Source organism: Diabrotica undecimpunctata, chromosome 7 (assembly GCF_040954645.1).
Source record: "Diabrotica undecimpunctata isolate CICGRU chromosome 7, icDiaUnde3, whole genome shotgun sequence".
NCBI classification, from domain to species: Eukaryota; Metazoa; Arthropoda; class Insecta; order Coleoptera; family Chrysomelidae; genus Diabrotica; species Diabrotica undecimpunctata.
Window position 1 is genome coordinate 28,887,046 of NC_092809.1, and position 14,303 is coordinate 28,901,348.

General features: G+C 28.5%; 1 protein-coding gene across 1 annotated transcript in view; it reads left to right on the forward strand.

The window, feature by feature from the left end:
• Nucleotides 1-14,303, forward strand: part of LOC140445132 (uncharacterized) — a 28,405-nt gene that overhangs the window by 263 nt on the left and 13,839 nt on the right. Inside the window, exons 2-3 of the mRNA XM_072536972.1 lie at nt 1-312; nt 3,544-4,129. Coding sequence (XP_072393073.1) covers nt 1-312; nt 3,544-4,129 — 898 coding nt within the window. The remainder of the gene's footprint in view (nt 313-3,543; nt 4,130-14,303) is intronic.

The following is a 14,303-nucleotide window of genomic DNA, read 5'->3' on the forward strand; positions in this document are numbered from 1 at the left end:
AAATGAATTTTACACAAAAGTGAATTGTTGGTTTTGTAATACTAGTTCAAGTGTACTTTATAAAGATAGAAATAGTTTTGAATGCATTCATTGCACCCAATATAATGGTTTTAAGGAAGATGGGAGCTACAATAAAGTCATAAAAGCACAACATGATATTTCTGGTACTAAATTCACTAGCCAAAAGACTGAATATTATGAAAATGGGTTGTGTACTTACTGTAATAATAATCAACAACTGAAGATTTATCAACTGGCCAAGTTTACCCCAATAAATGAAGATAACTATGACATTGAAGTTGAACATTTCAGGTAGCGTTTTTTATTATTTCTTATATTTTGTTAAAAAACCTCAAGCTTACTTATATTTTGAATGACTCAAACTCAAACGTAACAATGGTATTGTTAATTTCAGTTATTTCTAAATAAATATATATAATCAAATATCTGTTATTCACACATTCACACTTTCTAATCGAAATTTAAATTAAAACCATTTTTTGTGAATTTCTTAAATATTTTCTTGTAGTTATTTTTCGAATGCTGTTAGAGATATAGAAATTATCAAATTTTTGAAAAAAACAAACTGTTTAGAAATGTATTTCCTTCATAAAATACACATATCACAGATCTGCATTTTACACCTATCCAAAAGAAATATTCGATTTTTTTTTGTTTTCCCTTTTTGATTTTTAGGCTTCTTATAGGAAATATGGGAGCATGAAATAAGAAATAAAAAAAGTACAATGAACTTTGATTTTTCAGTGGGTTTCTCATACATAGACACTTTTCTTTCAAGTTAATTGCATGTCATTAATGGCATTTCTATGTTGTCACATTGTCACAGTACAACCAACTCCTTAAAAATTCTATATCAATCATTTTATAATTATACAGGGTGGTCAGATCAAAACGAAATAGAGGCATTATTAGGAACTGTGACAACATTTTTGAAAAATCCAGTGACATTGATTTTTGATTAAAAGGGTATATTTTCTGTTATTCTTCATTATTTTACTTTGGCTCCTAAGCCAGGGTAAGAACTACATTACTTAATCACTTTACTTGATTTAAAAAAAAATACATTATAAAGTCAATATTTTTAGTTGGTTACTCATTTTTTAGCTGTGGCAAAATGCTAAAAGATTATAGTCATGTTGAAAGCATGAATGACCAAAGATGGCCAAAGAGAATATTACAGTAGATCCCCACCAACCGAAGGAAAAAGGGAAGATCATGGAGAAAGAAGTAAATGGTGCGATGGAAGATAGGGGTCTACAAGCAGATGACTGGAAAGATCGCAAGTGTTGGAAGCTAGTATGTGAGAATCACCTACAGCTTTAATAAACTTGTTATATATACAGAATACAGAAAAGGAACAAGAAGTAACATACCCTAAGTATAACCTAGAAAGCTTAAAAGAAGATTCAACAAAATTTTTTTACAAATTACGACTGGCCACAAAATTACAAAATGTGGATCGAAAAAATATATCAGTGGAAGAATTATACCAGCAACTTAAAAAATGCATTCATGAGGCTGCAAGTGAAGCTTTGGAGTATAAAGACAAACATGAAACAAAAAATCAAGAATGGTAGTCAGAGAATATGCAAATGTTAGTAAACAAGAAAAAAACTGTTTATCAGAAATGGATATAAACGAGAAAGGAGGAAGATTACAAGATATAGAAAAGATTAAATCGAGATGTAAAAAGAGAAGTAGTGGAAAGTAAAAATGAGATGTGGGACCGAAGATGTGCAGAGGTGGATAGGTATATGGATAGAACAAGAGTTGGGCAAGTGTGGAAGGTGATAAAGTCTCTTCGGAGGGAAGGAAAGGAAAAATCTAACTTACAGTTAATAGATCTGAAATAGTGGAAACACCATTATGAGGTCTTACTGACAGAGGATAGATGTCAATTATCCGAACATACACAAATAATTGAGATAACGACCGGAGAGGTAAGTGATGCCCTCAAAAGATTGAAAAACAGTAAAGCAGCAGGACCTGGAGACATCCCAATTGAGTTGGTAAAGTATGGACCAAATATTACATGAGATGTTGGTTCAACTATTTAACAAATGTTTAAAAGGACAATATCCCTGATGATTTGAATGTTGGATATATCAGCTCAATATTCAAGAAAGGGCTGAGCTGATAAATAACTGTTATCAACTCAGTGGGGAGGTTGTATGGTCAAATAATAAAAGAAATAATAGAATCAGAATACGAAGACATAGAAGAACAAAATGGACTTCGTGCAGAAAGAATGTGCACTGATGGTATATTTGTTCTGCAGCAGGTAATCAAAAAATGGAAGTCAAGGAATCTATCTACCCACCTATTGTTTATAGATTTAGAGAAGGCATACAATATGGTACTTTTGAAAAAACTGTTTCAAACATTAACGAAAGTAGGTCTCAGTAGAGAGTATGTGGATGCTATCGCAAATATATACAAAAATGCAAGAAGTGTAGTTAAAGAAGGAAACTTTATATCTGAATCATTTCCAATAACAAAGGAGCTTAAACAAGGATATTGTGTATCTCTGACCTTTTTTAAAATATATATTCAATCATCGCTAGAGCAGTGGAGGAAACAAGTATCTGGAATGGGAATAGACATAGGCGGTGGTAAATGTCTAACAACTTTATTTTTCGCAGATGATCAGGTAGTAGTAGCGAATGAGGAAGACATGGACTACATGTTTAGAAAACTAAAGATAGAATATGAAAAATGGGGCCTCAATATGAATATGTAAAAGACAGAGTATCTTAAAATAGGAGATGATGAAAAAACAATGCAAAATGCAAAAACATGAAATGAATATAAATATCTCAGATCTATAATATCTAAAGAAGACACTACCAAAAGAGACATCGAAAACTGAATGCAACATGGAAAAAAAGCGGTAAACATTCTAAACTCTCTACTATGGCCTAAAGATATTAGACAAGAAACGAAATTGACAATCTATCGAACCTGAGTTATTGTGTTTGTTATCAGTGTAAATAGGTATTCAATGTCTTATTTTTTTCTTACAAAAAAAAGAATGACTGTTTTCAAAGATTGGTTTCTTATATCCTTTCGCAAATGAGAGTTCCTGGAATTAAGAAAGTCAAAGAGTCAAAGATTATCAGGACTCTAATGAATTTGAACCCTTGTACCAGTAAAACTTCAAGGCCTCTTTTATGCAATTATTCTAAAGCACAAACCCAAAGATTAACCAATATATATGACAAAAACTATGCCTTCAAAATACACTTGTATAAGTAAAAAATGATTATTTTTTGGACAGGAGATTATCTTACTTAAAACCACTCACACTAAAAAACACGCTCACTAAAGTTTCAAAATCTGCTTCAGTTATTGTCCTCTAGTTCTAAATCTAGTTTTTATTACTAAATCTATGGTCCCTATATGACATCCTTTTTGGCATTGCAAAAACTACTAATGCATATTGTATACATATACTTTGGTAGCTTATTTTTACATGCTAAATTATTAATTAATTACATGCACATTCACTATATTTTGTTTTAGAAAACAACTGGAAAAAGCATATAAGCTGTGTAAAAAATGTGATCAAACATTAAAAACAACTTTAAATAGGAAACATTCATGGTTATTTGGTAACAGGCTAAAAGACTTAAAAAGAAGAGGATTTGCTTATCTTAATCAAGCTAAAGTATCTAAACAAGTCAATGAGTCAATTTTCTTAAAATTTTTAAGAATTTCGTTAATAATTTCTACTGCCTACATTGTTTGCAATATTTTACATATTAGAATCGTTTATCCACAAATTAACATAAATAAATATCTACCACAAGTGTTCAATCCTTACAAATCAATTATACTGGATTATTACAATGAAATTACTAATCATTGGACAGCACTTAGCACTGAAATATACAACTTAAACTCATATTTTAACAATAACATTAAGATTAATATTTCTAGATTGACTGTTGTAAGTTTTATAAGTTTTATTTTTGATTTAATATTGTCATTTGGAAAGAAAATACCATTGATTTGGAAGATATACTGTTCAATTAGCTGGATAATCATGTCTACAACATTGGCTATTACTTTTAGCCATATTTATGGTACATATATTTCTTTTCTACAGGTGAGCTACTTGTTGATATTTATATTTTTTTTGGTGAAGTGAGCAACATTATTGTTGATATTCAAGATGGATGTTTGCATTAAGTGAATTAAGTTTTTATGTTTTAAAATGCAGCACTTTAAAGGTGTTTAAATGAAACAGAAAAATTGAAACATACTCCACAAGAGTTGATTGGCAAGAAGAAAATTTAGAGTAACAAATAGCTGTTTTTCCCTTACCAGAAAATATTAACTTTAACTCTCTTACTAATATCACAACAGAATAATTGGAGAATGTAGTCGAATACTGTGAGCTTTCAAGATGCATTGGGTTAGAATTAGTTTCTCCATATATGGTCATCAATGGGCATGCCAGGTTTATATAAAGTTCATCTATTTCACTAGAATTGTGAACCTGGAAGAGAAAAGCTAAGTACTTTCTCAAGAATAAAAAAACTGATTAAGGCACTATTTTAATACCTTTTAAAGCACAGCTTTTGACAACTGTCAAGTATGATGCATTATAAATAGATGGTAAAGCCCGTGTACCCTATGACGGCCTATATGCAATTAAGATATGATCAGTGGGCCTCAAACAGTGGGGCGTTAATATTTAATACTGATTGCTTGAAAAGTAAAAATATTTAATTTTCTGTATTTTATGTTCAGTAATAATATTGGATTTTACTGTGTCAAAGGCAAATAAAATGAATATAATATATATATACAGGGCGTGTTAAAACAAGTGAGACGGAATATTTTGAATACTCGAAATTACTGAGTTACCTCAAGTGGGTCCCAATTAGACAAAAAAGAAACTTTTTTAATAGAAATGCTTATTACGCTCTGTAAGTTTACGCTCTTATCACTTCTCACAAAGGTGCGACTAAATTAAAAAGTATATATATATATATATATATATATATATATATATATATATATATATATATATATATATATATATATATATATATATATATATATATATATTGTTATGATGTGTTTTTTGTTTGAATGATGAGCAATGAGTATTTTTAATAATATAATATATAGGGTTTTTATCGCGGTTCTCAAAGAATTAGTTTGTAAGTACTTTTTTAAATTATCTTTATTGTAACTATTATGAAACACACATATATATATATCTAACCTAGCCAATGTAAATTTAAAATAAACTATCTTTAAATTGATATTCTTACAAAACTAATTAAATTCTATAGACAATCTAAAATTTAAACAAACTATCTTCAAAATTGAAATTGTTATGACACTAACTAAATTATATTAACAAAATTTTGTACCTTTCTTTCACTGAATGCCTAAATGAATTGTTTTCCACTATATATATTCTAATCACCACTGAAAGTCTTCGTACTTCGGTTATCCTTGTTTTTGTGAAATTTCTTTTTCCAATTATCGGCTTCTACCAATTTAAGATATAGTTTTCTTCACCAGCATGTATACACCACCAACCAAACCAGCAAACAGCATTTATATTTATTCTTCTTTTCAATATACCAATATCCAATTATTATAAGTTGATTTATACTAATCTCCAACCATAATATAATTTAATTTCTTCCAATATACCTTTTTTTTATCTTCAATAATTATTTGTGTATAATTATAAATGTGCATTAAATTATATGCATAATTTTTAATCTTCATTTAACTCACTATATTAAACATTTTGACTATTTGTACTTGATTCACTGACTCCAACTAACTTTCATAATAAACTGCTTGACTTCAGACTAAAAACTTCTAAAAACTGCTTGACTTCTAACTAAAAACTGCCAAAAACTCTTCTGACTGCACTATCTAAAACTTTTCTGACTAAAAACTTTCAAAAACTGCCATCTTGAATCCAAATCACGGGTATTTATATCTTTTGGACATTCTAGAACCATCTCGTAAGAGATCATGTTCCAATTTGTTCTATTTCATACTTGTATGAATTTTCTGGAACAAACCATTTCGCAAACATGGCCATCTCCGGAGATCCAGAGAATTCCATTCTTTTCTATTAATAATTTTGTTTACATTTAGGCTTTTCAGATCAGAATATATAATTAAATTAGTAACTTAACATTCTAATTTAATAAAATACACATTTCAAACAATATATTATTATAACCCACTTTATATTCGTAAATATTTTTAAACGTCACTTCAGAGTATAAATATCTGTCAATCTCCGAGAGTATTTTTGGTTGCCTAAGCACATGGCTCACCCATATACATTCACAACACCAAAACACAACCTTTTACAATTATTATGCTAATTTATTAAAAATGCCCTCACATAAATATATTTTTATTAAATTCTCTAGTATATAACTTATTTAAAACAACCAAATATCTAATATTATGTAGTATATAACTTATAAATTATTTTCTATAAACCCTAATCGTCACAATACCCCAAAAATAATATTTAAAATAAATAATTTACTTATTATTTTTTTAAATATTAATTTTCTCATACCTTATTAAATTTAATAAATCAAATTTTTTTTTATTTATTTAAAATGTGTTAAATACATCCCTGTTCGCTGTCTATGTCAAAACAGAGAACAACGGATCACAGTTCGGCTATTCTATGGTCAAACTGTCATGTCAAATGGAGAATGGATTTTATCAGAGAATAAAATATAACCTTAATTAAAAATATAATGGATATTGTGTTCTGTTTATTTATAGACAAAATCTAGGAATTATTTCCATTCAACAGGCTTTCATCCATATGAATTGGTAAGTTTTACACTTTTTATAAAGACATTTACACAATCAATTCTGTATCTAACCCCAAATTATGATTTTTAGGGTACAAATTAATTTCCATATATACAAAATTCAACAAGTATGATGTCAAATTGATTCAAAATAATGAAATCTACCATCTATTTAACAAATCAAGTCTATTGAATAAAATGGATATATCAGTAAGTTATTAGTGTTATTATATTTGTGTTAAAGGTATATTAATCATTATTCAATCTCTTCATGATATTTAAAGATGTCATTGATATGAAACAGGCCTCTTAGTCTGTTCTCTGCATCTATTAACAAATAACTATTTAGTCCATTCTGATTTTCAATTCTGTATGGACCTTCAAACATTGGTTGTAATTTCTTACAACGGTTTTCTTTAACATTACTTTTTCTAAGTGAACGAATTAACACTAGGTCTCCTTTTTGAAATGTGATTGGTTTTTTTATATTTCGATTTTGTCTTCTGATATATTTTTCAGCTTTCCTCCTAATTCGGTTATTCACTTTCTGCATTACTTGTTCTAACATATCCTGATTATATTCACTAATCCACTTTCTGTTTCCTATATGGCCAAACATTAAATATTCTGGTACTTCCTCTGTATTCAAATTATGTGTATTATTTAAAAAATATTCTACTTGTGGTATATGTTGCTGCCAAGTTTCGTGTTGATTTTGACACAGTATCCTTAAATATTTTATAACTTCTTTAATATATCTTTCTGCAGGATTTGCCTGAGGATGTCTGATACTTGTAAAATGAATGTTGATTCCCTTTTTCTCACAAAATGTCCGAAATTTTTGGTTGTTAAAATATGTAGCATTATCTATTATGCAATTTCTAAATGGTCCTATTTCTTCGAAAAATTGATTAATATATAATTTTAATGTTTTAACATTTGTTCTAGAGCAGGGATATAGTTTAATAAATTTTGTATATAAATCAACTATCACTAGTATATGCTTTTTTCCTGTTGGACTGAGAACTAAATTTGAAATAAAATCCATGGAAACTGTATTTAGTTTTTCATATACAACATTAGATTTATATGTGTTCTGGTTTTTGAAATTCTTTTCTTTGTTTAGTTGACATATTGGGCATTGGGTAGTAATTTCCTTTGCTATACTTATGTCATTCTTTGCAAAATAATTGTCCCTAAATAGCATCCATAGCTTTCTTGAACCAATATGCATATAATTGTTATGTAAATTTTTCAATATTTTCTTTGCTAAAGTTCTAGTTATTACATATACTTCTATGCCATTTATTATTTTATAATATACCCCATCTTTCCTAAGGACTTTTTGTTTTTCACTCAAATTGATCTGATCTCTTATAATTTCTTCTTTAGAATATAATCCAGTACTTTCTACTAATTGATTTAATCCAATTTTTATTGTTCGCTGCCCTTTTTGTGGTGTATTTTCTAACCTTGATAAAGCATCTGCCACTATATTGGATTTTCCAGAAATGTATTTGATTTCAAAGCAGTATTCACTAAGTATTAGACTCCACCGATGTATTCTACTGTTTCCATATTTGTTATTTAATATAGACGTTAAAGCTTGGTGATCTGTTTCTATTGTAAATTCATTACCCAACAAATAAAATCTTAATTTTGTGACACAGTGTATTATACTTGCTAGTTCTAATTCTGAAACTGAGTAACCCTTTTCATGTGGCTTTGTAATTCTTGAAATGAATTGTATTGGGTATTCGACCCCATCATGTATTTGTAATAATACCCCTGATAATCTCTCTATTGATGCATCTGTTCTTAATATGAATGGCTGTGTGTAGTCAGGATAGTATATTTTCAAATTTGACAGAAAAATGTTTTTAATTTCTTGGAATGCTAGTTCTCTTCTCTGATCCCATCTCCATTTTACACCTTTTCTCAGTAGTTCAAGTAATGGAATTTCTTTTATACTTAGATCTGGTATCATCCTTTTATAATAATTAATTATTCCAATAAATCCTCTTAAAGTTCTTAAATTGTGTGGTGTTTTATATTCCTGAATGACTTGTGTCCGTTCTGGATCCATTTCGATTCCCTTAGTGTTAAGTTTATAACCTAGATATATGACTTCTTTTTGAAAAAATGTACATTTTTCTTGATTTATTTTTAGTCCAACTTTGTCTAATCTATTTATTATAATTTTTAGGTGTTTCTCATGATCTTCAGCCGTTTTAGAAAAAATTAATATATCATCAATGTAGTGAATTACAAAATGTTCATATTGATCCAAAATATCATGAAGACATCTACATAGAGCACTGCAAGATGATTGAAGTCCAAATGGTACTACTTGGAATTGATATACTACTCCATCTATCTGAAATCCTGTATACTGTCTACTTTTTCTTTCTAGAGGTATTAACCAGAAACTATGCTGTAAATCGATTTTAGTGAAAAATGACATTCCTGTAATTCTTCCTAATATTCCATCTATACTCATTGGTGCTTCAAATTGCTTTTCAGTAATCTTGTTAATATTCCTTGCATCCAAACATAACCTGATTTCACCTGATCTTTTTCGTACTACTACTATGGGGTTAATAAAACGTGTGTCTGCCTTCTCAATGATCCCATCTTCTAACATATTATTAATTGTTTTGTTTACTTCCTCTCTGTATTTATATGGTATTGGGTATGATTTTGTTTTAAAATCTTTTTCTTCTTTAACTTTTATACTATGGATATAATTTTGTGCAATTCTATTTTCTTTATTGACAAGTCCCTTGTGTTGCTGCAATATGGAAATGACTATTGATTTATATTCTTCAGGGCAATTTAAAACTTTTATCACATCTTCTTCTTTACAAATAAAATTATTCTTCATTATGTACTCATTATTCCTTGCTTCCAATTTTACGCACTCCGCCTCGTAGGCATCCATCTGCTTAAAATTTCCATTCCTTAAATATTCACTACAATAATTATTCTTTACATTCTTTTGGGACATTTCCCTATCATCAAAATACATTTCTTCGTCATAAACATCATTATTTTCTTTTAATAATATCCTATCAACTCTTATTCCTTCTTCCACCTCATCTTTCTGCATAAATTTAATTATTTGCCCTTCCAAAGTTACCATTCTTTCTTCAAAATCTATCTTTACTTTCTTCTTTTCCAATTCATCATTTCCCATTAATATATCAACACATAAATCCTTGACAATAAATCCTTGCATATTAATTTCTTTATTAAGAATATTAATTTTAAAATTGGCTAGTTTATCAATTTCACCCAACTTCTTATTATTTGCACCAACAATTTTAATTTTTGGAATCTTTATTATATCTGATAATTTAATGTATTAAAAATAAAATTCTCCGAGACTAAAGTACTTTCTGAACCAGTATCTATCATAATCTTAATCATTTTATTTTTGGCCAAAGCATTTATATAAATTAAATTAATAGATTCAATAATTTTCTCTTCATCTAAAGAAATAAATTCAGAAGGTTTTTCATAATAGCAATGGCCTAACTTGTAATTCAGAAAGTTTACTGCACAAAATTTTGATTATTAGAATTGTCAGATTGTATCTGACCACTTGGATCTGATGTCCTATGTCTTTCCCTACTATGACTTCTACTCACATTTTCCTGCCTTGTACTACTTCGTTCCCTGTCTTCGCAGCTTCTATTCCTTCGAACACAATTTACCTGTCTGTTATAGTTAGGTCGCTCTGTATTTCTTCTATTATTAAAATCTTGTCTATTATTATTAGTACTGTTATTAAAATGTTGTCTATTATAATTAGTATTATTATTAAAATTTTGTCTATTATAACTAGTATTATTATTAAAGTTCTGTCTATTTGGATTACTGTTATTATTATTAAAATTTTGTAAACTATTACCATATCTATAATTATTATATGATTGTTGATTATCATTTTTATTATATTGAAAGTTATTATTGTTTTTTCTGTTGTTATTATTACTTGTCATATTGCCTCTTTGTATTCTTTGAATAAAATTAATAAAACTATCTATTGTTTGAATATTTTGTACAGTTACGGTTTGTACAACATCAGCGTCAAAATGTCTAGATACATTTAAGACTGTTTCATCCTCTCTAAGTGGTGGTTCTAAATATTTTGCAACTGTTATCAATTTTAATGCATAATCTACCATATTTGATTTTAAATTGTGATTATACTTTCCAAAATATAAAATTTCTCTAAACTTTGCTTGCTCTAATTCACCCCAATAATAATTTAAAAATTTATTTTCAAATGTTTGAAAGTTATCTAAATCATTTTCAATACTAGCAAACCAAGTTGCTGCATTGTCATTTAATGTCACTCTAATATAATCTTTAATATCATTAATATTATTCATAAATCTTAATTTATGTTTTAAACTATTTATGTATACTCTAGGATGCAAATTTTTTATATTACCAGAGAATTTAATCCCAGTCTCATTTGTTAAATTTAAGTAAGGTCTTCCTATGTCTCTCATTTGTGAAATATCATCTATTCTCTGTTCCACATTTCTTATTTGATTACTATTTATTTGGATATTTTGTTGTATATCGTCTAATTTTTCTTCTGTGTTTCTCCTGTCTTCGTTAATTTTTACTTCTAAGTTACATTTCTGTAACTCTATTTTCTGTTCTATATCTATCTTATTATCTTGAATAATCCTCTTTACTTCTGTCCTCTCATTTTTTATCCTTTTCTTGTAGTCATGCTGTATATTTTTTATTTCATTTGCTACTTTCTTCTCTGCAGCTTCAAGTTTTTTATCCATTTGTTTTACAATTTTATTATTATTATCTTCTATTTTCTTTTCTAATTTTCTATAATTCTCTTCCAATTTCTGTTCCATTTTTTTCATGTCTTCTTTGACTTCTTTTGAATTCTCTTCCAATTTTTTTATGTCTTCTTTGATTTCTTTTGAATTCTCTTCCATTTTTTTCGTATTCTCTTCCATTTTCTGTTCCATTTTTTTCATGTCTTCTTTGATTTCTTTTGAATTCTCTTCCATTGTCTTGTTCATCTGCATCATTAATGACATCAAAGCTGCCATATTGACATTTTCCTCTCTTTCTGGATTCATTTCTGCAGTATCTTGTGGAACTTGAACTAAACTCTCCTCTTGTATAGGTTGTGTTTCTACTTCCACATCTTCTTCATTCTTTTTGCTTCTTGTATGTTTCTTTCCTTGAGACATTTTGAGACTTTACTTGTTCAAATATAATTAAAATTAAAATCTATACTTTTTTCTTTCTACTGATAATTAATTTAATTATATGAGAGCACTTATCTTCCCAAACTAATTCTTTTAAATAGAGAGCCACCGCGTTGGGTGCCAAATTGTTATGATGTGTTTTTTGTTTGAATGATGAGCAATGAGTATTTTTAATAATATAATATATAGGGTTTTTATCGCGGTTCTCAAAGAATTAGTTTGTAAGTACTTTTTTAAATTATCTTTATTGTAACTATTATGAAACACACATATATATATATCTAACCTAGCCAATGTAAATTTAAAATAAACTATCTTTAAATTGATATTCTTACAAAACTAATTAAATTCTATAGACAATCTAAAATTTAAACAAACTATCTTCAAAATTGAAATTGTTATGACACTAACTAAATTATATTAACAAAATTTTGTACCTTTCTTTCACTGAATGCCTAAATGAATTGTTTTCCACTATATATATTCTAATCACCACTGAAAGTCTTCGTACTTCGGTTATCCTTGTTTTTGTGAAATTTCTTTTTCCAATTATCGGCTTCTACCAATTTAAGATATAGTTTTCTTCACCAGCATGTATACACCACCAACCAAACCAGCAAACAGCATTTATATTTATTCTTCTTTTCAATATACCAATATCCAATTATTATAAGTTGATTTATACTAATCTCCAACCATAATATAATTTAATTTCTTCCAATATACCTTTTTTTTATCTTCAATAATTATTTGTGTATAATTATAAATGTGCATTAAATTATATGCATAATTTTTAATCTTCATTTAACTCACTATATTAAACATTTTGACTATTTGTACTTGATTCACTGACTCCAACTAACTTTCATAATAAACTGCTTGACTTCAGACTAAAAACTTCTAAAAACTGCTTGACTTCTAACTAAAAACTGCCAAAAACTCTTCTGACTGCACTATCTAAAACTTTTCTGACTAAAAACTTTCAAAAACTGCCATCTTGAATCCAAATCACGGGTATTTATATCTTTTGGACATTCTAGAACCATCTCGTAAGAGATCATGTTCCAATTTGTTCTATTTCATACTTGTATGAATTTTCTGGAACAAACCATTTCGCAAACATGGCCATCTCCGGAGATCCAGAGAATTCCATTCTTTTCTATTAATAATTTTGTTTACATTTAGGCTTTTCAGATCAGAATATATAATTAAATTAGTAACTTAACATTCTAATTTAATAAAATACACATTTCAAACAATATATTATTATAACCCACTTTATATTCGTAAATATTTTTAAACGTCACTTCAGAGTATAAATATCTGTCAATCTCCGAGAGTATTTTTGGTTGCCTAAGCACATGGCTCACCCATATACATTCACAACACCAAAACACAACCTTTTACAATTATTATGCTAATTTATTAAAAATGCCCTCACATAAATATATTTTTATTAAATTCTCTAGTATATAACTTATTTAAAACAACCAAATATCTAATATTATGTAGTATATAACTTATAAATTATTTTCTATAAACCCTAATCGTCACAATATATATATTCAGGGATTCTACAGTATTCACTGCCTTCCCTCGCTCAACCGTTTCCATCTCTCTCTGTTGTCCCATTCTCCATCTTTAGGCCTCTCTTACTCATGGCGTCATCTACTTCATTCCTCCAGGATTTTCGGGGTCATCCTCTTTTCCTCCTTCCTATGGGGCTCCATTCGGTTATTCTCTTTATCCATCTGCTGTCGCTAGTTCTTCTTACATGTCCATACCACTTTAGTCTTTTTTGTTCTATATATGTTAGTATGTCTGTTTCTATTGATGTTCTTTGCTTTATTTCGTCATTACATCTCCTATCCATTCTTGTTACTCTGCAGCATCTTCGCAGGCATTCCATCTCTGTCGCTTCTATCTTACTGCTGTTTTTCTTGTTTATGATCCAATTTTGAGCCCCATATGTCATAATACTTCGCACTAATGTTTTATAAATCTGTGTTTTTGTCTTCATATTTAGGTGTCTATCCCACCATACTGAGTTGAATTGTCGGATTGCTGTTCTTGTTTCTCCTAACCTTTGTGTAATTTCTTCCTCTGTTGTTGCCATTTTTCGTGATTATAAACCCCAAGTATTTGAATTTATCCTTTCCTTTGATTGTTACGTTGTCATCAATCTGTAGGTCTTCTATGTCTTCTTTAC